Source organism: Symphalangus syndactylus, chromosome 2, assembly GCF_028878055.3.
Source record: "Symphalangus syndactylus isolate Jambi chromosome 2, NHGRI_mSymSyn1-v2.1_pri, whole genome shotgun sequence".
Lineage (NCBI taxonomy): Eukaryota > Metazoa > Chordata > Mammalia > Primates > Hylobatidae > Symphalangus > Symphalangus syndactylus.
Window position 1 is genome coordinate 44,191,008 of NC_072424.2, and position 27,169 is coordinate 44,218,176.

Consider the following 27,169-nt stretch of genomic DNA (forward strand, 5'->3'; position numbering starts at 1 on the left):
TGAACTGGGAGGATCACGTGAGCCTGCGAAGTCAAGGCTGTAGTGAGCCTGATGGCACCACTGCACTCCAGCCTGGGCAAAAGTGAGATTTTTGTCTCAAAAAAAATTCAATGAACCTATACAAATGGGCTAGAGGTTGTCTACAAGCATTCTCAAATTGCGTGCACAATCCAGTAATGAGGTCAGGTAAGAAAAAAATATTGTCTGCACAATTTTAAGTAAATGATTTACTTACAGGCCAGGCATGGTGGCTTACACCTGTAAGTCCAGCACTTTGGGAGGCTGAAGCAGGTGGTTCACTTGACCTCAGGAACTGGAGATTACCCTGTGTAGCATGGCAAAACCCCATTTCCACAAAAAGTATAAAAATTAGCCAGGCATGGTGGCATGTGTCTATAGTCCCAGTTACTCGGGAGGTTGGGGTGGGAGGCTCACTTGAGCCCAGGAGGTTGAGGATGCAGCAAGCTGTGATTGTGCCACTGCATTCCAGCCTGGGAAACACAGTGAGACCCTGTCTTAAAAAAAAAAAAAAAAAAAAAAAGAAGTTCCAAACATTTTTCTTGGCCAGCTTTCATCAAATTCTCCTAGGATTCAATACATCAACCTACCACTTCCAAGACAGACTGATGACCCCACAGAGTCTTTGCCAAGGTCATACTACTAAGTATTTGAAACAGGTCTCTCTTGCATAGTTGCTTTTCTTTTTAATCACATTCATCTTGTTCATGTCCTCCATATAACAATCAAGATGTAAGGGCTTCACAACTAATCCCTAATCTTTTCCATCCTACACATTGCCAAAAGGCGTTCATTTTAAACAATTCAAATATATAAATTATTTTCTTATCCTTCCAGAATACAGTCCAAGTGTACTCATGTTAGCAAGTCACCTTATGATATGTCTTATTTCTTATGGTAAATAAATTTCAGGCAATGCCTTACTGATATAGATCTTCTTTCTTTTCTTTCCTTTTTTTTTTGTGTGTTTTGTTTGTTTTGTTTTGTGAGACAGGGTCTCACTTTGTCACCCAGGCTGGAGTGCAATGGCACAATCTTGACTCACTGCAACCTCCGCCTCCCAGGTACAAGCAATTCTCCTGCCTCAGCCTCCTAAGTAGCTGGAATTACAGGCATGCACCACCACACCCAGCTAATTTTTGTATTTTTAGTGGAGACAGGGTTTCGCCATGTTGGCCAGGCTAGTCTCAAACTCCTGGCCTCAAGTGATCCACCTGCCTCGGCCTCCCAAAGTGCTGGGATTACAGGTGTGAGCCACCATGCCCAGCTGAGATCTTTTTCTTCTTTTGCAGAAGGAGAGAACAAAATAGAATAGATTTAAGGATAAAAGAAAAAAGTAATTATAAAAGTCTTGCTTTTGAGCTGCATACTTATTACACCACGTACAAAATGTTTTATAAATAAAGTCTCTGTTGCTTTAGGACCAATGGTAGTATCTAAGATATTCAAAAGGGAAGTTAGAAACCACCAGAAGAAAAGAGGAAGGATATAGAGAAGAACTTTTAGGATAAGCACACAAGCAATAATAAGGAACAACATCAGCAGAACACGGGCAAAATATTTCAGTCACCAGGAGGTAAGATACCTTTTAACATAGGAGAAAGGTGGGAAAGACAGGCAAGATGACTGATGAGGAATGATAAATGAAACTAACCATATGTGTAAATACCTTTCCATTTATGTCTATTGTATAAGTGTTTTTGTTTACAGTAAAATACCTTCATATGTATTTCATCTTTATAATAGGTACAAGGTTTCTTTTGGGGATGACAGAAATGTTCTAAAATTGATTAGGGTGATAGTTGCACAACTCTATGAATGTGCTGAAAACTATCAAATTGTACACTTTAAAGGGGCAAGTTGTGTGGTATTTTAATTATGTCTCAATAACACTGTTAAAATATTTAAATAAAAAAAATCAGGCCACCTGCAGTGGCTCATGCCTGTAATCCCAGCACTTTGGAAAGCCAAGGTGGATCAAGAGGTCAGGAGTTCAAGGTCAGCCTGGCCAAGATGGTGAAACTCTGTCTCTACTTAAAATACAAAAAATTAGCCGGGTGTGGTGGCGAGCACCTGTAATCCCAGCTACTCGAGAGGCTGAGGCAGAGAATTGCTTGAACCTGGGAGGCAGAGATTGCAGTGAGCCAAGATCGTGCCACTGCACTCCAGCCTGGGCGAAAAAGTGAGACTCCATCTCAAAAAAAATAAATAAATAAAAATAAAATCTGACAACACGTAAAAGGAAAAACAACAAGACCAAGTGGGGTTTATCTTGGGAATACAAGGTTCATTCAATACTTGAAAGTCATCAATGTATCCAATTATATTCACAGTCTAAATGAGAAAAACCCACGCAATTACATCAATGGACACAGAAAAGTCATTTGGCAATACTAATAAAATAAAAAATCCCAAGAAAACTATGAATAAAAGGGAAGCTCATTAGCTTAATTAAAGGCATCTACCAAAACATAGAAATAAAAATAATTTTAAAAACCCTACAGCTAACATCATACTTAATGATGGTGAAACATTAAATGTTTCCCCTGAGAGTGGAAACCACATAATGATGTCCACTTTTGCCATTCCCTTTCAAAATCATACTGAAAGCCCTAGCCAATGCAATAAGACAAGAAAAATTAAGTTAAAAGTCTCAAAGAGTAGAAAGGAAAAAATAAAATGTTCTCTTATTTGCAGACAGCATGACTGTCTACAGTCACCTAATAGAATCTACAAAAAAGTTCCTAGTAAGTTAAGCAGGATTACAAGATAAAAGGCAAGCACACAAAAATCAATCATATTTCTATGAATTAGTAATGAATAGTTAGAAAGTGAAATTTTTAAGAAGTATCATTTATAATAACATGAAAAAACTAAATATTTAATTATAAATTTAACAAAATACAATAGGATGTGTATGCTGAAAATGTCAAAACATTGATGAAAGAAATAAAAAACGACCCAAATAAATGGCTAGACATACTGTGCTCAAGAACTGAAAGATTCAACATCATAAAGATGTCAATGCTCCCTAAGTTAATTAACAAAAATTATCTGTAAATAAAAACAAGTTGATTCTAAAATCAATATGGAAAGGCAAAGGAAATAAAATAGCCAAAACAATTTTGCAAATTTAATTAGCTGTCTTCTGCATTAAAATGTGAGCTCTTACTAGTTGGTTGAGTTGCGGAACAAAAAAAAATGTGAGTTCTATGATGTCTCCACTGCATTAGAGTGTGAGCTCCAAATTTATTATTGTAACTTCAGTGCTGCGACTTCACACAACGAATGAAAGTCAGCTAATTTCAGAGAAATTAATTGAACATGATACATGTAACCTTCAACGAATGAAAGTCAGCTAATTTCAGAGAAATTAATTGAACATGATACATGTAACCTTCACAACGCCCTGCACTCACTGAATATTTTCTTTTTTAAACTGACATAGAACAAAATTGACCATTTTTCTTTTGGTGTATAGTTCCACAAGTTTTATCACATGTATAGATTTGTGTAACTACTATCACAATTGAAGTATAGAACACTCCCAATTCAGGTATAGAACACTTCCATCACCCCAGAAAAACTCCCTCATTTTGCATCCACTGAAGTACAGAGAAAACAAACAAAAAACTCCCTCATGCTATCTCTTTATAGTCACACCCTCTAGTAACCCCGGAAATGAACTTGAAGATGGACTTGCAAATCAGAGTTAGTGCCAGAGGAGTAATTCTTGCTTGCCCCATGCAGTGATTCCCTATAATTTCATGCTGCCTTGGCATCAGTTTTTAAATATAAGTTTAACTTTCTCATACTAGAAGCAGGGCTCAGTCATCCTTGACAGTTTCCAGTTCTACACCTTTTCCCATTTCCTCAAGGTGGCCCTCCTGTTGATCACCTCCCTATGGGACGGCTGAATACAACCTACTTACCTGGCCCCATTGACCGCCAAACCCTGCATGAATTGTGCAGACATGCCACAGTGACCTTCTAGAACTCTTACCAGTTTACTTTAAACCCATTAATTAGAATTCCCCCACAGGAAATCTGCTTAGATATGCCCTAGATGCCAATAAAAGCTTTGGCCCATGGGTCCCCTCTACCCTTCCCAGCACTGACCCATCTCCATGTGGCCTTCAGACATGCCATGTACTCCTAGGGCCTGTAATGAAATCCTTATTCCATTTTGTGTCTCTTTCTGTTGCTGAAGGGCTATTCTTTATTTTCAAAGAATTTAAAACATTCCATCTCATGCTCCCTGAGCTAGTATCATAGCACAGTGTTTCAATTTATGTTTGCATCACTGGTTTCAACAGAAGGCCTTATTCTAACTCCTTCTTTTGTTGGAATATAGTTGGTGCTCAAATAAGCTTACTGAATGAACGAAGGGAGAATTTAGACAAACACAGATTGGAGAGAGGAAGAAAATGACAGATAAGCCATTACAACTAGAAAACACTACCAAGTATAAGCAGAAAATAACAGAATATTTCACTTCCTTGTCCCCAAATCCTTAATAACTCCCTACTATTTATGGAAGAGTTTTAATTATTTACCCCAACATTAAAAGCTCTCCACAATGGGGACACAAATTATCTTTACAATATTATTTCCTACTACTCTCTTTCTACAACTAGGAAAAATATACAGTTGTCCTTTGGCATCTGTGGGGGACTGATTCCAGGACTTCCCTTAGATACCAAAATTCTCGGATGTTCAAGTCCCTTATATAAACTGGTGCACTTTTTGCATATAACCTATACACATCTTCTTGTATACTTTAAATCATCTTAGGTTAATTATAATACCTAATGCAATGTAATGCTATGTAAATAGTTGTTATATTTTTTAGGGAATAACAAGAAAAAAGTCTGTACGTGTTCAGTACAGACTAAATATTTTTTCTGGACATTTATGATCCTAGGTTGGTTGAATCCATAGATGTGGAACCCACAGACAGAAAAGGTCATCTGACTGTATGTGGTTTTGGCATGCCTACAACCTACTCCCACTCTGCCATTCCTTCTCTGAAACAGTAGCCCAAAGTGGCTATTTTTGTAGTTTATGATCCAGACCCTCAGTCAGAGGTGATTAAACTGTACACTGATAAAACAGAGAAAAATTCATACACAGGCTAAGACAAGCAGACCCCCTAAGTTTTTTAATAGAAGCCTTAGAGATTGAGAAAGTTAAAAAATGGTGAATGAGGCCAGGCATGGTGGCTCACACCTGTAATCCCAGCACTTTGGGAGGCTGAGGCGGGCGGACGACCTGAGGTCAGGAGTTCGAGACCAGCCTGGCCAACATGGCGAAACCCCATCTCTACTAAAAGTAAAAAAAATTAGCCGGGCATGGTATTGGGCGCCTGTAATCCCAGCTCCTCAGGAGGCTGAGGCAGGAGAATCACTTGAACCCGGGAGGCGGAGGTTGTGGTGAACCAAGATCGCGCCACTGCACTCCAGCCTGGGCAACAAGAGTGAGACTCCATCTCAAAAAAAAAAAAAGAAAAAGGATGGTGAATGCTTGAACTGATAATTCGTGTAGAGCTGGTACAGCTTCACAGAGCCTTTGTAGGTAGAAATCATGCATTGAACAATCAGGAGACAGAAAAGAGTCGAAAAACCAAGCATCTCTTGGAAGGCAGAAAAACCACTGTTCCTGGCACTCTGTAATCCAGGTATTGTTTATTTTCTTATTTTACTTATTTTCTTTTTTTTCTGTCCTTTATCTTTCTCTCTCTCCTTCTCTTTCTTTCTTTCGAGACAGGGCCTCATTCTGTCACCCAGGCTAGAGTGCACTGGCGTGATCATGGCTCACTGCAGCATCAAACTCCTGAGCTCAAATGATCCTCCTGCCTCAGACTCCTGTGTAGCTGGGGCTACAGGCTTGAGCCACAGTGCCCAGCCTAGTTTATTTTTTATCTTCAAAATGCCCACGAGATGCCTATTATATGCTAACAATAAATTCTACTTTATTTAAGGTAGCTTAGCCAGGTGTGGTGGCTCATACCTGTAATCCCAACAACTTGGGAGGCTGACACAGGAGGATTGCTTGAGGCCAGCAGTTCAAAACCAGCCAGGGCAACATACTGAAACACCCATCTCTAAAAAAACAGCAAAGAAAATAGCCAAGCACGGTACCTGTAGTCCCCACTACTCAAAATGCTGAGGCAAGAAGACTGCTTGAGCCCAGGAGTTTGAGGTTGCAGTGAGCTATGGTCACGCCACTGCACTCCAGCCTGGCTATGGAGCAAGACTCCATCTCTTAAAAATTAATAAACAAACAAACTGTTTCCTGATGGGAGTCCAGAAAAAAAAGAAAAAATAAATAAGGTAGCTTAAGTAGGCTTCTTTTCCTTAAAACTACATGAACCCAGCCAGGCGCAGTGGCTCATGCCTGTAATCCCAGCACTTTAGGAGGCCGAGGCGGGCGGATCACGAGGTCAGGAGATTGAGACCATCCTGGCCAACATGGTGAAACCCTGTCTCTACTAAAAATACAAAAATTGGCTGGGTGTGGTGGCGCACACCTGTAGTCACAGCTACTTGGGAGGCTGAGACACGAGAATTGCTTGAACCTGGGAGGCAGAGGTTGCAGTTAGCTGAGATCACGACACTACACTCCAGCCTGGCGACAGAGCGAGACTCTGACTCAAAAAAAAAAAAAAAAAAACTACATGAACCCTAAGATATCAGCTAAACTCTGTACTCTTCAATACATTCTATACTTTCCTGCCTATGCTACAGATAGCTAAATACACATCTTATTTCCCCTATTAAAGTACAAACTAAACTGGTTACACTAACTAGTTTACACAAACTAAACTTAGAACTGTATATACATAAAATTTAAAATGTTGTCTACTTTTGTGCATCAAATGGTACTACCAAGAAGGTTTAATGACACCCATAGCAGAAAATAATTGCAAATCATTTATCTGATAAGGGTCTAGAATCCAAAATAGGTAAAGAACTCATATAGCTCAACAACAAAAACACACACAGCCCAATTAATATTAGGCAAAGGATTTGAATAAACATTTTTGCAAAGATGATATACGAATGGGCAACAAGAACATGAATAGATGCTCAGCATCATTACTTATTAGAAAATGCAAACCAAAATCACAAAGAAACACTATTACAAACCCATTAGGATGGCTATATTTTTTTTTTCTGAAAGAAAACAACAAGAACATAGAGAAACTGGAACCCTCATTCATTGCCACTGGGAATGTAAAATGCTGCAGCTTTTAGAAAACGGTTTGGCAGTTCCTCAATGAGTTAAACAGAGAATTATCCTGTAACCCAACAATTTCACTAATGGGCATAATATCCAAAAGACTTAAAAACCAGTGCTCAGGGAATATGCCAAAAGGAACTGTTATCAGTATGTTTAAGAGATCTCTACACTCCCATGTTCAAATGCAGCATTATTCACAATAGTCGAGATATGGAAACAACCTAAGTGTCCATCAATGGATGAATGCATTTTAAAATGCATATGTACACGATGGAATATATTCAGCATTTTTAAATTAGGAAATTCTGTCATTTATGACAACATGGATGAACAGAGAGAACATTATGTTAAGTGAAATTAGCCGCGCATAGACAGACAAATACCACATGATCTCACTTATATTTGGAATCTAAATAAGTCAGACTAATAGCAGTAGAGAGTAGAATACTGGTTACCAGAGGCCGGGGAGTGGTCACAGGGGGAAGGAGGTGGAGGTGGGTGGAGGAGAGTGAAAGGGAAAAGGGGAAATATTCGTCAATGGGTATAAAATGGGTTTCAGTTAGATAGGAGGAATAAGTTTTCGTGTTCTACTGCATAGCACAGTGATTATAGTTAATAATAATATATATTTCAAAACAGCTAAAAGATGGTTTTTTAATGTTCTCAGGACAAATCAATGATAAGTGTTTGAGGTGATGATATGCTAATTAGACTGATTTGATTATTCCACAATGCATACATGTATCAAAACTTCACATTGTGTCCCATAAATATACATTCGTCAATTAAAAATAAAACTTGAAAGAAAAAAGTGTTCAAACAGAAACTTGTACACAAATGATACTAGCAGCACTATCCATAACAACCAAAAGACAGAAACCACCCAAATGTCCACCAGTGGATAAATGGATGAACAAAATGGTATATCCAAGCAATGGACTATTATGCAACCACAAAAAGTAATGCTGTACTGATGCATATTACAATATAAATGAACCTTAAAAACATGCAAAGTGAAAGAAGCCAGACATAAATGGTGACAAACTATATGACTCCCTTTATATGAAATATCCAGACTAAGCAAATGCACAGAGACCAAAAACAGATTGCTGGCTTGGAGACAAGGCAGGCAGGATGGAAGTGACTGCTTAGTGAGTACAGAGCTTCTTTTTGGGGTAATGAAATGTTCTAGAACTAGATAGTGGTGCCAGTTGTACAACATTGTGAATGTATTGAATGTCACTAATGGTAAATTTTATGTTATATGCATGTCTTAGCTCAGGTTGCTATAATAAAATATCATCAACTTGGTAGCTTGAACAACAGACATTTGTATCTCAAAGTTCTGGAGATGGAGAAGTCTAAGATCAAGGTCCCAGAAAATTTGGTGTCTGGTGAGGAGTCTCTTCTGGTTTTCAGACAGCTACCTTTCTGCTGTGTGCTCACATAGCAGCGGGGCAGAAAAAGGAAAGCAAGCTCTCCAGGGCCTCTTCTTATAAGGGTGTGAATCCCATCATTAGAGTCCCACCCTGCTGCACTCATCTAAACCTAATTACCTCAAAGATCCCACCTCCAAATATCATTACTAGGGATTAGGGCTTCAGCACATGAATTTTGGAGGGACACAAACATTCGGTCCACAGCAATATATTCCACTGCGATAAAAAAATTTAACAGATTTATAAAACTGAACTTCTAGTTATCAGTTTTTAAAATATGGTTGCCAGCATTCATCAACAGATTACCTGCTTACTTCTTTCAGTAGGAGTAAGTATCCCAAACCAAAAGCCATATCTAAACCACACATTTTGGTAAAATAAAAACTACTTAGAGGAGATTCACTTTTTTCTTTGTGGCTCTGTTTGGTATTAAATATATTAAATAGAAAACTAAATTACACTGGTTAAGGCTTTTTAAACAAAATATAAAAATGACTGTTCCTATCAAAAGCTGTTTATTCTATATGAGCTGCTTCCAAGTTTGTCTTTTTTTCCCTGAGACAGAGTCTTGCTCTGTCGCCCAGGCTAAAGTGCAGTGGCGCAATCTCGGCTCACTGAAACTTCTGCCTCCTGGATTCAAGGAATTCTCCTGCCTCAGTCTCCCGAGAAGCTGGGATTACAGGTGCCACCACGTCCAGCTAAGTTTTCTGTTTTTAGTAAAGACGGGGTTTCAACATGTTGGCCAGGCTGGTCTCGAACTCCTGACCTCATGATCCACCCACCTGGGCTTCCCAAAGTGATAAGATTACAGGTGTAAGCCACCACGCCCGGCCTTTTAAGTTTTATTGAATCTAAAATGCAGGTTAATGTTAAAAACTTCACTGATGATAAATGTTATTTAGTATGGAATCATACTAAATAACCTATATACTTAATATACTTTAATATACATTAAATAACCTGTATATGTAACACATTTAATAGTAAATGTACAAATCCTTAAGAATAAATAAAAGATGTATGTGTTTGCTATCAAAAAAATGGCTGGGAGGCCAGGCGCGGTGACTCCTGCCTGTAATCCCAGCACTTCGGGAGGCCGAGGCGGGTGGATCACGAGGTCAGGAGATCGAGACCATTCTCACCAACATGGTGAAACCCCATCTCTACTAAAAATACAAAAAATAGCCGGGTGTGGTGGCGTGCACCTGGAGTCCCAGCTACTCGGGAGGCTGAAGCAGGAGAATCACTTGAACCTAGGAGGTGGATGTTGCAGTGAGCCAAGATCGCGCCACTGCACTCCAGCCTGGGCGACAGAGCGAGACTCTGTCTCGAAAAAAAAAGAAAAAAAAAAAAAGGCTGGGCACGGTGGCTCAGCCTCTAATCCCAGCACTGTGGGAGGCTGAGGCGGGTGGATCACTTGAGGTCAGGCGTTCAAGACCAGCCTGACCAACATGTCGAAACCTCACCTCTACTAGAAATACCAGAAGTTAGCCTGGCACAGTGGCACATGCCTGTAATCCCAGCTACTCGGGAGGCTGAGGCAGGAGAATCACTTGAACCCGAGAGGCAGAGGTTACAGTGAGCCGAGACTGCACCAGTGCATTCCAGTCTGGGTGACAGAGTGAGACTCTATCTCAAAAATAATAATAATATAATAATAATAATAATAATAATAAAAGACCAAAGTATAAAAGATTGAAGGCGAAAAACAGACATATCTAGCTCTACAGAAATTGAGAATAATCTGTTAGGCTGGTAAGAAAACCTAAAGAAGGTATTTTCTTCAAAACTAGCACTAGCATTAAGGCAATAGTTATAAAACAAAATTCAGCACTTTCTTTATAACATTTCAGTTACAGATGCTGTAATCTGGATTTTCTTAAAAGCTGTGCAGCTGCCACAAGTATTTTACCAAAATCTATATGTTTAGGTAGTTACTCCTTTAAACATGGACTGTTTTGCCAGCACACGGGTAACTAAAGATTGTTGGGCTTTGTGAAAATTAATAGAGCTAGATTTACTTGGAGATAACCAAATTTAAGCGTGGCAGACCCCAAGTTTCTGGTTTTATTATCCTTCAATTTAATCTATATCTCTACGCAGAGGTAAAAAAATGAACAAGAACATGGTCTCTGTCTCTGGAGGCTTTGCCATTTAGTAGAAGAGACATACATGGGCCGGGCGTGGTGGCTCACGTCTGTAATCTCAGCACTTTGGAAGGCCGAGGCGGGCGGATCACGAGGTCAGGAGATCAAGACCATCCTGGCTAACACGGTGAAACCCCGTCTCTACTAAAAACTCAAAAAAAAAATAATAATTAGGCAGGCGTGGTGGCAGGCGCCTGTAGTCCCAGCTACTCGGGAGGCTGAGGCAGGAGAATGGCGTGAACCCAGGAGGCGGAGCTTGCAGTGAGCCGAGATCGCGCTACTGCACTCCAGCCTGGGCAACAGAGCGAGGCTCCGTTGCAAAAAAAAAAAAAAGACACACATACATAGAGGTAATTATGGAAGTCTCAATTTTTTTTTATCTCTTTCAATCCTCAAAAATGGCTGATAAGTATACTGTCCAGTCCACTTTTATAAAGCAATGTACAGAACTTTTACACTAGATGTGAAACCTTGATTTTGCAACAATTTTACACTTCCAGGGTTTTTCCTGAAGTTGTTTCCTTTCTGATCCACAACAGCAAAACATGTAGCCAAATAGCTATTCTGGCTCTTTTCCCATCCTCATTAAATTCCTTACAAAATATGGTAAGCATAATTTTTCACATGACTATTTTCATATCATCTCAATTCCTTCAAAAACCAAAATCCAGTTCAAAGTTTATTTTCCTTAAAGCTTCACAAAAAGCCTACTGGTATGTCTCACTCAACTTATTAACCATCCCTTCTTGCAGAGATTGAAAGATTTATTTAAAGTTACTTACTTTTTTTCTCTAATCCAATATTACTGGTTAAAAAAATGTTATTTACATCAACTATCTAGATATCACATTTTGAAAAGGAGACTGACAAGCACCCATAAACTACCATAACTATCTCCATGCTCCAGTTTCTCAAATCGCAAATCATCTGCCACACCGTATGCAAATCACCGTTCCGAAATGTAGTTCTATGTATCTCCATTGTTTAAAAAACCCACAAATGTTCCCTGTACTGCCACCTCTCACTGAATCAGTTCAAATTACTTAGTTCTGTCAGGCAAATTTAGCTCCTCCATAATTTAGACCCAACCTTTTTGCCTCAGTTTTTGACACATACCTCATACACCCTAGAGGCAATCATACTGATGAGAATCTGCGGTCCCAGAAAGTGCTGAGCTATTTTTATATATAAATTCTATATATGTTATTTTTACTTGTCCTGTCATCACACTCTTTCTAACACAAACCCTCTTCATTAGTAAAATATTAAGCTTTCATGTTTCATCTACTGTAAAGTCCCTAACTTCATATCTCAAAGTTAATCACTCCTTCCTCAGTACTGATGCATCCTCATATCGTCTTTTATAACACTAATCAGGTAATATTGTAAGCATTGATATTATAGGACTCCCTTATCTGAAACTTTTTATTTTTTATTTATTTATTTTTTTGAGACGGAGTCTCGCTCTGTCACCCAGGCTGGAGTGCAGTGGCGCAATCTCGGCTCACTGCAAGCTCCGCCTCCCGGGTTCACGCCATTCTCCCGCCTACAGGCGCCCGCCACCACGCCCGGCTAATTTTTTGTATTTTTAGTAGAGACGGGGTTTCACCGTGGTCTCGATCTCCTGACCTCGTGATCCACCCGCCTCGGCCTCCCAAAGTGCTGGGATTACAAGCGTGAGCCACCGCGCCCGGCCATCTGAAACTTTTTAAATAAAATGTTCTGTTTATCTAATATCCTATGTGCCTAGTATACATAGAGGACTCACAATAATTTGCTGAATTAATAAATAGTAAGAAAATTCCAAACTAATTCATAAGAACTAAAAAGGGTTCTGTAGCAATCTTAAATGTCTGAAGGGTAATCATGTAAATGAATTGTTTTTTGTGGCTCTGGGGGGAAATTGGGACTATGAACATTACAATGAAATACACTGTACTTCAACATAGAACCTTCTAACAACTAATACCCTCAATAGGCTCTGTTGAGAAAACCGAGCTCCAAATTAGTAAAAGAATTCAAGCAGGACTAAATAACATCTATCAGATGTCTAAACCTTCTGAGAATAAAAAGGCACACACTTAGCTATATGGTAGTTGCTGGTGCTTTGCTTTGTTGACATTTTGCTCATGTCTGACCTAGAAGTACATCCTGAACTGATGATATGCATGATAGAACCTCTCTTCCAGTAGCACAGGTGAAACCCGGATCCTGATGAAGGTAATTGTATTTTTTTCCCTACATAGTGTTACGTTTCTATTAAATGGACAACTAAATCAAAAGTTTATGTTCCAGTGGTGTTGTAGAAGAGCAATACAATCTTGTCTACTCATTAAAATAAGTGGCTAGTTATTATTTTACTCAAGAAAATTTTATAGTGGTTATCTCCCAAAATTTTCCCTTCATGCAGTATAGTTCTCAACTGTGTTATTTGTACACCCAGTTTTGAAAGTAAATCCTTATCCTAGTATTTTTGACAGTATTACTGTGCTTCTGGGAGTATATCACAAAGATGGGCATTATCCTCCAGTTATTTGTTCAATTAATGTGCTAGTCACCTTATATAATAATTACCTATCAAAAGTTTTATTAGTCTTTTTTTTTTTTTTTTTTTGAGACAGGGTCTCACTCTGTCGCCCAGGCTGGAGTGCCCAGGCTGGAGTGCAGTGGCGCCATCTCAAGCTCACTGCAAGCTCTGCCTCCCGGGTTCACAGCATTCTCCTGCCTCCGCCTCCCGAATAGCTGGGACTACAGGCACCTGCCACCACGCCCGGCTAGTTTTTTTGTATTTTTACTAGAGACGGGGTTTCATCGTGTTAGCCAGGATGGTCTCGATCTCCTGACCTCGTGATCCGCCTGCCTCAGCCTCCCAAAGTGCAGGGATTGCAGGCATGAGCCACCGCGCCTGGCTAGTTTTATTAGTCTTTAGCTCAAAAATTTTGGTGACCAAAACAATTCTGAATCACAAGTCCTTTGTTTTCTAAATAACATTCAAGGGTTACCAATCTCTATAACTCTGGGTAGTACCAATAACGTTAAAAAGTCAATGAGGGGTTGGGGGAGTTAAGGCTTATGTAAGTACAAAAAAGCAACTTAAATGTTATCGCTCTTCAAAAATACAGAAACTACTTATTCAGTTAGGATGTCTTCCTTATTTAAAACTTCAATAACTTACTTTAGAACTTAAATTTCTATGTACTATATCTTCCTGGTAATGAACCATGAATTTTTTCCATGTGGGTAAGAGGGACTTTAATTCCATTTGCTAGATTTACCCTGATACTTGTAGGAAAAATTTTCCTTTCCTTTTAGCACTGGAACTCAAATAAGAATACACTTTGTACAACTGTATATTGCATTTATTTTACCTTTTGATAAATGTACATTTTAGTACCTGAAACTATCATACTAACAACCTAAACTTTTAGAGCTTAAATTAAACTTTATATATACGACCTGTTATTAAAAAATAGTTCTGTTTGCCTGTAATCCCAGCACTTCGGGAGGCCGCAGTGGGCGGATCACTTCAGGTCAGGAGTTCGAGGCAGGGGTCTTTGTTTTTCTAACAAAAAAAAGTAAACTATTATAGCATTTGAATGACTTTTTCCTGGGACAACAACAAAAAAAGTATTTGCCCTACTTGACTAAAAGATGGCTATGAACAGTCTAGATGAAAACCAGATTTGGAAATTCTAAATAATGCCTAACGTATGTGGGTAGTTGTACATTACAGTACTTGGGAAAATATGAGAAAACAGCACATAATTTGATTTCAAAATTATTATGTTCAGTTCCAAATTTAAAATGTTTTAATCTATGTGGGGTTAGAGACAAGCAGATGGAAATATTTTTTAACAAAAAAAAGTATCTAACATAAAATTCCAATTAAAAAAAACAACCTGAAAAGCCAAATTCAAAGATGAGTTAAACACCTTATCAAGTTCACTCTCAAACTAGCTCTAAGTAAGGAGCATGACTTGTAGCTTGATTTCCTAAGGTAAACTTCTCTTAATTGCAGGAAAGAGCATGCTGAAAACCCAGACAGTCACATGGGTTTCCCTCTCTTTCTTATTTTGGCCACAGAAATAAGAAGCGTAAGAAAGGCTGAAGCAGCAAATGTTGGAGGGGAGAAAACCATGTGCAGTGTGCAGGATTTCTTCTTAAAGGCATGGAAAAGAATTACAAATAGCAGCAGAAGGAAGGAAAAATAACACTTTTTTCATTGGCTATAAGAAAAGTAAAGGTATGCCAACAAACTGAGTAGACCTGAGGAAAATTTTACAAGTTAAAGCTTTTCACAAGACAGGCAAGCATGGCTATCTAAACAGCATAAAATGAAAATAAAAGATTTTTCCCGTTAATAAAAAGGAAGCCAAGACTGAATTTGGCCGAAATAATTTCTCATCCAAGTAAAGGCTAGCAAAGTACTTATAGATTTGTATTTTGAATCTGTTCTCTATTATACACCTCTGTTTATACTCATCAATTACATAGTACCTGAATATGACCCAATTTTAAATCAGTAAAGCAATGTGAGCTATAAAGGTGTGTTGTACTTTCAGTCACTACCTGAGGAGACCTGCCTATTAACCAGCCCAGTATTTCAGTGGTTATAGTCGGGGAATCACCTGCATCAGAATCACTTGGGGGTCCTTTTAAAAAGTTAGATACCTGGTGGACCCCACCCAGGATCTACTTGGGTCTCAAGGAATCTGCATTCTTAACAATCCTCCCCCTTCCAAGTAATTTTAAACACTAAATTTAAGAATCACTGTAGTAGGGTCCAAGCAACTATCAGCCATAACTATCTGAAGATAACTCATAGTGTAGCTAACAGAGTTCCTAGGGAGAAAAAAGCAGTCTCAAAAAGGACACACTTTGCCTTTCTGCATACATTTAGAGATGGATAACAGATGTATCATCTCAAAATCTCCAAATGTTTCCACTCTTTCCCAAAACCTTCCTAACACAACATACTAAGTATGAAATGCATGAGTAAGCCAAGTTAAACATTTCATGAACTTAAACTAAAAAATTGGCTTTGCCTGTCTATAAAAGTTCCTTAAGACAATAAAAGATAGAAATATTTTAATCTTTCTCAGCATTCCTTTCGGGTCCTTTTCAGATTTGCTTTTTAGTCAAAGCTTCAAGACTTCGGGAAATGTCACATCACTACATCAGAAACTATTTTAACATCCATCCAATCCCATGTACAAATTATGTTTAAAAATCTTCTTCTGGCCGGGCGCGGTGGCTCACGCTTGTAATCCCAGCACTTTGGGAGGCCGAGGCGGGCGGATCACGAGGTCAGGAGATCGAGACCACGGTGAAACCCCATCTCTACTAAAAATACAAAAAATTAGCCGGGCGTGGTGGCGGGCGCCTGTAGTCCCAGCTACTCGGAGAGGCTGAGGCAGGAGAATGGCGTGAACCCAGGAGGCAGAGCTTGCAGTGAGCTGAGATTGCGCCACTGCTCTCCAGCCTGGGTGACAGAGCAAGACTCCGTCTCAAAAAAAAAAAAAAAAAAAATCTTCTTCTGCACAAATTGTGTAACATTTCCCCAGACAAGACACAAAAATTCATCCAGTATCTTCCTTTCTTCAAATCAGCGGATTTCAGTGGTGAAGCTGAGGAAGGTGTTATAGTAGTCTTGCTACAGTCTGAATAATAACATTTGAATCTTCACTATATGCCACATAGTAAAAACAAAGAATGTAAAATATTATTTAACCCTCATGGCAATCCCATGAATTAGGCATTATTATTATCTCTATTTTATGGATGAGTTGCCTAAGGTCCAGAGAAGTCCAGAATTAAAGAGCTAGTAAGCTAATTCAAACCCAAGCGGCTTAACTTTAGAACCAGCATTTTTAAGCACCATACCATCCTGTAATTTGAAGATGCCACCTAGGATTAAGCAATTCACTAAAACCTAGTTGACAATCTGAATCAACTGCGAGCAATTTTCTCTTTTTTTGGAGACAGTCTCACTCTACCATCCAGGCAGGAAGGCAGTGGTGCGACCATAGCTCACTGCAGCCCCGACTTCGCTGGCTCAAGTGATCCTCCCACTTCAGCCTCCTGAGTAACTGTGGCTACAGGTGCACACAACCATGCCCAGCTAGTTTTTTTATTTTTTGTAGAGACAGCCTCTCACTATGTTGCCTAGGTGGCCTTGAACTCCTGGGCTCAAGCAGTACCCCCACCTTGGGCTCCCAATGCAGGCATGAGCCACAGGGCCCAACCACGCAACTTTCTAAAAATGCAAATTCACCAGCCAAATAGTAGGTCTCCTGAATCTGACTAGGTGGAGGCTGTGAATTAGAGAATCTAATTTTTTAAATGTGTTTTTAGGTGATTTTTAAATTTTTTTAAATAAAATGAGATGGGGTCTTGCTATGCTGCCCAGGCTGGAACTCCTGGCCTCAAGCAAATCTCCTGCCTCAGCTTCCCAACGTGCTGGGATTGCAGGCATGAGCCACTATATCTGGGCGTTTTCAGGTGATTTTGAAATATACCAAAAGCCAGAAACAACTGCACTAGTTCATCAAAGTGCCACAATGGCAACTTTCATGAAATAACTCATGGTCTGGAAGTTAAAGGCTTAAATTCCAGTTAATTGATTAACTAAAATGTACTTATTACCCCATTCTCTCTCTCTCTCACTACCCCTCTCTACCTCAAAGAAATAATAAGAAAAAATAGATCTAGAATTTGCTACAGAAAAGAAAAAAGAGCTGCTGCTCTGCGCCATCTTCACATGAAAAACTAAACAAAGATCACTGATATTTCTATCATGATTACTCTAAGGCAGAGTTAGACCTTTGCTAAAAGAAACATTAAAGGTGGAATTTAGAGTTGAAAGGAAGAGTTCTATCTCTGGCATGCCTCTCATTTTACAGAGGGAAAAAAAAATTCTGGTTTTTTTTTTCAGCTTTCTCTTTAACTCAGTTCACATTTGTAGTATTTAACCAGTAAATATTTGTGGTCCACTACTGTGTGTGCAACAGAATTGTGTATTATAATACCACAATATTAGAACTGAAGGGACTCTGAATCTCCCAATTTCATAGACGAGGAAACCGAAGTCCAGAAATTTGGTGATTTGCCCAAGGTAACAGAATTATTTAACGGCAGAAGTTGTTACCTAGGACAAAAACCAAGTTACTTATCTCTCAAGCATTGTATTTTCACTACACCAAAAGCTAAGTTTTTGCTCTTAAATTTATAATTCATAGAAATCAGTGTATTAGCTTCAAGCCCTAGGAATAGATCTATAGTCTAGTTGTAATTCTTACATTAATTAGCTGATTTTGGACAAATAACTGTAAAATAAAAATAAACCCTACCCTTCCTAGGTCACAGTAATATGTCAAGAACAACAACCAAAAAAAAACTGTGGCTGGGCACGATGGCTCACACCTGCAATCCCAGCACTTTGGGAGGCAGAGGTGAGCACATCACCTGAGCTCAGGAGTTCAACACCAGCCTGGGCAAGGTGGTGAGACCTCATCTCTGAAACAAAAGAAAAGGAAAAAAAACTTATGAAGAAAACACATATGAAAATAATTCTAGAAAACTGTGAAATTATGTAGAACTAAGATACATTTTCATATTTTTTTCCCAGAGGCAAACAGGTACTGGTTTTTAAATCTTGTAAATGCTGCCCCTAAATTGTGTGCAATGAAAAGCTTTGAATATCATTGTTCTAGGTTAAACAATGAGTTACCATGCATAACTCATTTCCAATATTAAATTAATACCATCTTGTTAGATCATATCTAGCAAATAAAAGATTATTTATCTGTCAACAGCATAATTGGCTTTCCATGGAGTATTAAGGCATGAATAAGGTGATCATAGAAGTTCCTTCCACTTAAAAGATCTAAAAACTTAAAAGTAAAAACTTCCACTTAAAAGTAACACAACCACTCCCCAAATAAAAACCTTTTAGTCAAAATCTCTATAATGAGTAAAGTGTGAAGTTTAATTAATAACATTGTACAAATGTTAGTTCCTTAGTTGTGACAAATGTACCATAAATATAAGGTGATGTTAACCAAAGGGGAACTGGGGGAGGGGTGTGGAAACTCTTGGTATTACCTTTGCAACTTTTCTACAAATCTAAAACTATTTAAAAATAAAAGATTTTAAAAATTAAAAATAAATCTCTATGGCCATTTTGGATAATTTAGAGATTTCTATCAAACAAGCAACTCCAAGTTAGTATTATAATAATAGTCTGCTTTGCTTATAGGTGTGTAGTAAAAAATGTTAATTTGGCCAGATGCGGTAGTTCATGCCTATAATCCTAGCACTTTAAGAGGCCAAAGCGGGCAGATCACTTGAGCCTAGGAGTTTGAGACCAGTCTGAGAAACATGGCAAAACCCTGTCTCTACAAAAAATACAAAACAAAATTAGCAGGTCGTAGTGGTGCATGCCTGTAGTCTCAGCTACTTGGGAGGCTGAGCTGAAAGGATCAATTGAGCCCAGGAGTCTGAGGCTGCAGTGAGCCATGCCACCGCATTCCAAGCCTGGATGACAGAATGAGATCCTGTCTCCAAAAAAAAAAAAAAAAAAAAAAGTTAATTTAATTTAGCACGTCAAAGTAATATGTTTGAGTGCTTAAATTATCTTCCACAAAAATGAGAGTTTCTGAATACATTCTACCTAATTTGTATTTAGGTTATCACATCTCTAATCTGCCAACTGAATGAAAACCACAAATTTCTAAGGTGAAGTCCTGAACCAATGCTGGATTTCCGGTGCTTTAGTGTAGGTCCCTAGAGTGTTGTTTTTTGGGGGGTTTTTAAAAGAAAATATGGGATCTGAGGTAGGGGAAGGAGTGAGACACAGGAAAAGACATAAAAGGCTCTTGAGCTAGCTCCCCAATTTAACGTAATGGTAGCTTCACAACATTCTAAAATCCTAATAGACTTTTTTGTTTATTCTAGAGCAATTAATTACGTATTATTTTCAGTTTTCCTAAAATTTTAAACATTAATTATAGTAGCACAGTAGCACAGTTGATCCTGAACAAAACAGGTTTGAATTCAATAGATTCTTCCTTCATTCTCCTTGTAAATAATTATATCAGAGTATTAAAAAGCTGCCTGCTTTGGGGAGCTTTTAAAATCTTTCAAAACATCAGAAGTTTCATATTTTGCCTTTTCTTTAGTGATTTGAGAAAGGAATTTTTTTTTTGAGAAACTCACCTTGAAACTGTCGTTTTTTATTTTAGTTGACTGGTGGAGGCACTATGGAACAAGTAAGGGAGACTTATAGGACAGAGATGTTTATGATGGCTCAGTCAGATGGATGAATTATGATTTTGTCAACTAGCGCAAATTCTAGGTGGAAAAAAGGATGTGGCTGACTTTGTTGTTTCTGAGAACCTTAAATTAAGACAAACTATACCTATAGGAATTTAGATTTTTCCATGTCATATTTAATAAAAACACAAAAAATGTTCATTGGTTTTCATATTAGGGAGAATGGAGACTACCTAGATGTGAAAAGAAATCACTAAAAGAGCCTTTAGTCTTTCCTACTCAACCCAACCATTGTAAAAAGAGCTCTGTGAAAATAGCTTTTGCCACAATATTTAGGAAGTTTCAGAAGTCAACAACTACAGAGAAAGCCACATGGATCTGTATGTTTCAAAATCTATAAAGTCAATTTTCTTTTCAGATAAAGGGAAAAAATTCTTCAATTATTCCTTCCCTACCTTAGCAATGCCCTTTATTCACCAAATTCATATAAAGACTTGGAAAAACAAAATCAGCACTACCAGGAAACACAGATAAGTGTCTATGTTTTTAAATAACAGTAACTATGCCAATGCAATCCTAACAAGCTACAAAACTATTAAATGGCCTAAAAATAAACAAACAGAAAACTATGAAAGAGTCTATCCATGTAAAAAATAAACCATTCTACTTAGAAAACAAGACATGAATTTACTTGAAGGACCCACAAAAACAGTTTAGAACTTTTTTTAAGAGACATGGTCTCACTCTGTCACCCAGGCTAGAGTGCAGTGACTCAATCATGGCTCACTGCAGCCTTGAACTCCTGGACTCAGGCAATTCTCCTGTTTCAGCCTCCAGAGTAGCTGGGACTACAGGCATGCGCCACTGTGCCCAGCTTAGAACTATTTTTTAAAAAGAGTAACAAATGGATCCTTGGGGAATTAAGGCAAGCTTGGAAACACAAAAGACTTCAAAAAAGTTTTCACTCCTCCTTACTGCTAAGTGGTACCCATCTAGCATTTCAACTTTTTTTTTTTTTTTTTTTTGAGACAGAATCTCACTCTGTCACCCAGGCTGGAGTGCAGTGGCACGATCTCAGCTCACTGCAACCTCCCCCCAGGGTTCTAGCAATTCTCCTACCTCAGCCTCCTTAGTAGCTGGGATTACAGGCACCCGCCACCACGCCCAGCTAATTTTTTTGTATTTGTAGTAGAGACAGGGTTTCGCCACGTTGGCCAGGCTGGTCTCGAACTCTCGACCTCAGGTGATCCACCCACCTCAGCCCCCCAAAGTGTTGAGATTACAGGCGTGAGCCACTGCGCCCAGCTGCATTTCAATTTTTATAGATAGGAAAGGGTCAAGGATCTGAGGGAATGTTACTTTTAGGGCTCTGACAGCCAAGTCACCATAAACACAGAAAGGTGTCCATGTGAAGCTGAAGCAAGCCCCCAGTAGGGACTGAAATAGAACTCACCTCATATGGAAGGGAAGGAAAGTGGCAGATGACCACTAAGGTCCTCCAAATGAAAGCAATCATGTTCTAAATGAATTCCTGCATTTCCTATATGATATCTACTGAAATGATGTGTCTTAATTTAACATAATACTATGTAGTAATAGATACATTGCTGTAAAATGTTCCCCCTTCTTTACTTAAATAAACATAAAACTGTTTTTTTTTTTAAGGTTTCTCGTATAGATTTTTGCCTAACTCAGGGAAAGAGAAGAACGAAGTGGGAAGGTAAGAAGAAGGAAAGCATGGAGGATAAATAGGTGGGAGAGAAAAGAGCCATAAAGTGAACAAAGGTTGTAGACTTAACATAAACATGGACTGGGAAATCAGGAATCCTGGTTTCAAATCCAAGCATGCCACTAGCTAACTAAATTACCTTCTTTAGACAATGAGATTCCTCATCTAAAAAAAATGAAGTGGGAGTAAGGGTTGCACCCAAGAACAAGATTCCATCCCAAACAAGCCACTTCCAAAGAGAGCCCTCACCTGGAGCTTCAGAGTTGAGAATAGCAACTATGCATCTAGGGGTAGGGTTGGATCTCTTGGGTTGTGTTGTGAGACAGGGGTAATTTCTGATTATTTTCACTGAGGATGGAGACTTTGCTCAAAATTACACTACCTAGCTAGAGCACAGTAAAGCGGAATCCATGAAAGCTACCGATTCAACCCAATCTGAATGGTGTTCTTCATACCAGTTGCTAGGTATTATAGATTTAGAGATGAATGTCACAGTTCCTGCCTTTAAGGTGTTCAGAATTCAGTTAAGAAAAACTGTGCCTCTCTGACTCTGCCCTTTCTTTCCCAAGAATGTCATATAAAGGAAGCACTGACTCCTAGAGTCTTGACATTCAGACCTCTATCAGGAAAAATGAGGCTTAGAGAAATTAACTTTAGGGCACCTGTTTTCTGACTTCAAATCCAGTGCTCTGACACATACGAATAACGTGGCCATATGAATGTCATCTAGCTATATTAAGTTCTATTAGTCTACAAGTAAAAGAAAATTTAAAAATTAAATCAAAATTCCTGCCTACTTAAAACACATGGGAAATGAAAGAAAAAATAAAATTCCTACCTACTGAAAGCCTCCTATAAATAACATTGTTGGCTGGGCACGGTGGTTCACACCTGTAATCCCAGCACTTTGGGAGGCTGAGGCGGGTGGATCACCTGAGGTCAGGAGTTCAAGACCAGCCTGGCCAACATGGTGAAACCTGGTCTCTACTAAAAATACAAAAATTAGCCAGGTGTGGTGGCAGGTGCTTGTAATCCCAGCTACTTGGGAGGCTGAGGCAGGAGAATCACTTGAACCCAGGGGGGCGGAGGTTGCAGTGAGTCAAGATGGCACCACTTCACTCCAGCCTAGGCAAAAGAGGGAAACTCCATCTCAAAAAAAAAAAAAAAAAAAATTGCTCATAAATTGCAATGCATATATATGCATCTGTCTTCAAACTTAATCCCCACTAGCCTGCACCCCACCTGCAGGTCAGGGACAGTTGTCTAAATCATCTCTATTCACAATGCATGGCAGGGAGCAAGAACTCAAGAGTACACTAGTTGAATCTGTGATCTCCAAAGCCCCTCCCAGATCTAAAATTGCCTGACATCTGACCTGAAAACATGACCAAGATAGATATGACCAATAAACACCCAAAGGCCACACAGTGTCACAAATTTATAAACCTAACTCACCTTGAGATCTTTTAGAATACTGCCAGTACAAGCTTTAAATATATTTTTGCAACTATATTACAAATACAGATCTCATTACTATATATATTGTCCTGAGTAACACAAAATTAGGATTGTCCACTTTTGATTTAAGAAACTTTATATTTGTAAATTTATACTAGCAAAAAAACAAGGAATAAACTATAAAGAGGAATAAGAAATATCAATTATAATCAGAAAATTGTGCCTTTATGTCTACAATATGTACGCTAATTGTATAACCTGTTAAAACTTGAGCTAAGAATTTGCTTCTTTCACTTCTGGTTATAGTCAACATCCCTGAAAAGGTGGCAAAAACAAAGTAGGGAGAACTCTGTAAAGGCAAGTTTTACAAGTTGGGAATATTTTCCTATTTGCCTAGGGACTTAAGGAAAAAAGAAGAAGAAGAAGAAGGCGTGTCAAAATCTAACTCAAGGAAAACTGCGGTTTCTTTTTGTTTGTTTGTTTGTTTTGAGAGAAGTCTAGCTCTTATTCCCCAGGTTTCAGTGCAATGGCTTGATCTCAGCTCACAGCAACCTCCGCCTTATGGGTTCAAACGATTCTCTTGCCTCTGCCTCCCAAGTAGCTGGGATTAAGTCGCCTGCCAACACGCCCGGCTAATTTTTGTATATTTTGGTAGAGACGGGGTTTCACCATGTTGGCCAGGCTGGTCTCGAACTCTGACCTCAGGTGATCCGCCCACCTCGGCCTCCCAAAGTGCTGGGATTACAGGACTGCTCTTACAGTAATGTCTATTAAGTATTTTCTGACTACTCTTATTTATCCCTATTAAATCAACAAACCCCCATCCTGAAATCTGCAATGTCCAGCACCATAATTTAATTTCTTTTTTTTTGAAAGACGGAGTTTCGCTCTTGTCCCCCAGGCTGGAGTGCAATGGCGCGATCTAGGTTCACTGCAACCTCTACCTCCCAGGTTCAAGTGATTCTCCTGCCTCAGCCTCCCGAGTAGCTGGGATTACAAGCACCTGCCACCACACCTGGCTAATTTTTGTATTTTTAGTAGAGATGGGGCTTCACCACGTTGGCCAGGCTGGTCTCGAACCCCTGACCTCAAATAGTCCGCCCGCCTCAGCCTCTCAAAGTGCTGGAATTACAGGCGTGAGCCACCGCGCCCGGCCCGTAATTTAATTTCAAGAATATCCTGTCAAATCACAAATACAATACCATTTTTTAAAAAAAACTTAAGTTATTGGGGAAAAAAAGGGGAGGCCTATCTGGGAGATTAGAGAAAAGGCTTTCCTTAGTTAAAGCGCTAATTTGGCTTAAAAAGTTGGGATAAAATTCTAAACACCAAGCTGCATTTTAATAAAGGCCACTGAAACAAATGATTAAACACTATGAAGCACAACCACTTCTAATTTCAAGAATTCCCAAACCACTTGAATGGATTTAGACGCTATGCAAACACAGCAAATAAACAGCTCTACAAAATGACTTCCTTTTCTCTTTTACAACCACACCCGTACACACATACCGCCTCCCCCCACCCCCCAACAACCTAAATCTTTGTAATAAAATTTTTAAAAATTGGGGACGGAGATGGTTATCTGCTTTTCCAGAAAAGGCAACTGCAGATGTGGCACTAGCCAGCTGGCCCAACCTGACTGCTCAGAAGCCAGGTATGAATGGCAGGTACAGCCTCCCGCAGACAAGGCAACAGAAAGACTCGCTGTCCACAGAGCTCACAACTTCTCCTATAGAAACACAAAGCCGACCCAGTTCCTCTTCCTCCAGTGACAAATCAAAGCTGAGTCCTGACGCGTGCGGGGCTGGCACGGAAGCGGCCGACCAAGCTCTCCGCTCCGGCTCCGGCTCCGGCTCCGACTCCTACCCAGACCCCGGCTCCGGCCCCGGCCTCGCCCCGAGTCCCATGCAGCCTGCGCTGTACCTGGCGAAGAAGTCCGCGAAGCCGCCGCTCCGTCGAGCCCGGGCCGAAGTCCCTGCAGGACCCTGCTCCGCGGCGGGCAAGGGCACCGGCGGCCCCGCCGGGGGCAGGTGATCGCGGACGCTCTGACCGCGGCTCACCTCGAACGTGTTCCGAGAGTTGAAGTGAATGTCAGAAAAGCCCAGGCGCGGCTCCGCACCCCCACTAGTCCTCTCGGCAGAGGTGGCAGGGGGCGCGCCCTCCTGGGGACCCCCGTCGCCGACACCCCGCTGCTCTGAGTCCTCGCTACTGCTGCAGCTGCTGGCCGGGCTGTCCCCCGAGTCGCTGCCCGCGTCCTCGGGCTCCTCGGCTTCCGCGGCCACCAGGCAGCAGCTCCGCAACGGGTCCTCAAGCGGCGAGGCCCAGTCGGACGGGCTTCCCGCGCCGTCCGTGTCCTCGTCACCAGGCCCCTCCAGGCGGAGGCGGCCGCAGGGGCGGCGGCGGCGTGACTCCCGACCGCCGGCGCGCGCCAGACCGCGAACCTCTTCCAGATCGCGACAGTCCTGGCCCAGCAGAAAACCCGAGTCGCCGTTGGTCATGCCTCCGTGCCGCAGCGCGCGGCCATCAGCCACCTCCGCGCCGCGGTGTTTGGAGCCCGAGCCCAGCAGGCAGGCGTCCGATCGTGGGGCTGCCGAGGGCGGCGGGGCGCCGGCCTGGCCAGCGGGGAGCGGACAGTAGCAGAGCCCCGGCTCCAGCTGCTCCCCGGCCGCCGCGAGGTAACACTGAAGGAGCTGCCGAGGCGGCGTCTCCTCCTCCTCGTCAGCCTCCTCCGGCGGCTCCACAGCGCCGACGCCTCCGCCAAAGCCGCCCGTGGCCCAGATTACTTTCCTGTCCTGGCCCACGGGGTCCGGCGCAGGCACTGGGAGCAACTTGGGGTTTCTTCCCGAGCAGGCTCCGGCATCCTCCGGACCCACCATCTGGGGGCGGGTGGCGGCCGCCCCAGGAGGCAGAGAAGGACTACAGGCGCAGGCTTGGCCAGAGAACAGCTCTGGGTGCTGGGGCCGCGGCGACAACCGCCGCAACGTTCCCAGACCCACCCCTCCCACCCGCGGGGTCGGACAGTTGCTTGAGGGCGGGCACGCGCCAGGACTCGCGCACGCGCAAAAGTCGGACCGGTCAAGCCCCGACCTGGAGATTCCCCGAACCATAGAGACGGTAGCTAGAGAGACGCAGGCTGCCAATCCAGGATCCGCCATCTGGATAGTGGAAGCTGGTTGGCCCGCTCTAAGCATGACAGTTCTTACCGAAGCGCGGGTATTGCTCGCTGAGCAAAAATTCACTTGATGTATTTCATTTATGGTAGTAAAATACTCCCATATTTGGGAGGTGTTAGCGTGGGTAAGTCCTTCCAGCTCTAATTGGTCACCAGTCGACTTTATGATTTTTACATCCTTCTCCGGCATCATTGCCACAGTTCAGGGCTTCATCACTTCATCCAGGAGGGTCAACACCCTCCCTTCTTCACTTCATCTAACACAAAAGAAAGATAACCTAAGTTATCTTGCTCACCTAGCACCATGTTTCATCACAGTCCTCTGTTTAAAAGATTATCACCGGCCGGGCGCGGTGGCTCACGCCTGTAATCCCGACACTTTGGAAGGCCGAGGCGGGTGGATCATGAGGTCAGGAGATCGAGACCATCCCAGCTAACACGGTGAAACCCTGTCTCTACTAAAAATACAAAAAAATTAGCCGGGCGTGGTGGCGGGCGCCTGTAGTCCCAGCTACTCGGGAGGCTGAGGCAGGAGAATGGCGTGAACCCGGGAGGCAGAGCTTGCAGTGAGCCCAGATCGCGCCACTGCACTCCAGCCTGGGCAACAGAGCGAGACTCCGTCTCAAACAAAAAAAAAAAACGATTATCACCTAAGGAGGGAGAGGAAGTGGTCAGGCAGAGAGGAGCT

The 27,169-nt window shown here is 41.0% G+C and overlaps 1 protein-coding gene across 4 annotated transcripts in view; it reads right to left on the minus strand.

The window, feature by feature from the left end:
- The window catches only part of TBC1D12 (TBC1 domain family member 12), a 147,749-nt gene extending 121,281 nt beyond the window's left edge, over positions 1-26,468 (minus strand). For all 4 annotated transcript variants that reach the window (XM_063629623.1, XM_055255023.2, XM_055255043.2 and 1 more), the window contains exon 1: positions 25,233-26,468. In XM_063629623.1, the coding sequence (XP_063485693.1) occupies positions 25,233-26,464 (1,232 nt within the window). In that variant the 5' untranslated portion in view covers positions 26,465-26,468. The remainder of the gene's footprint in view (positions 1-25,232) is intronic.
- Positions 26,469-27,169: the final 701 nt, after the last annotated feature.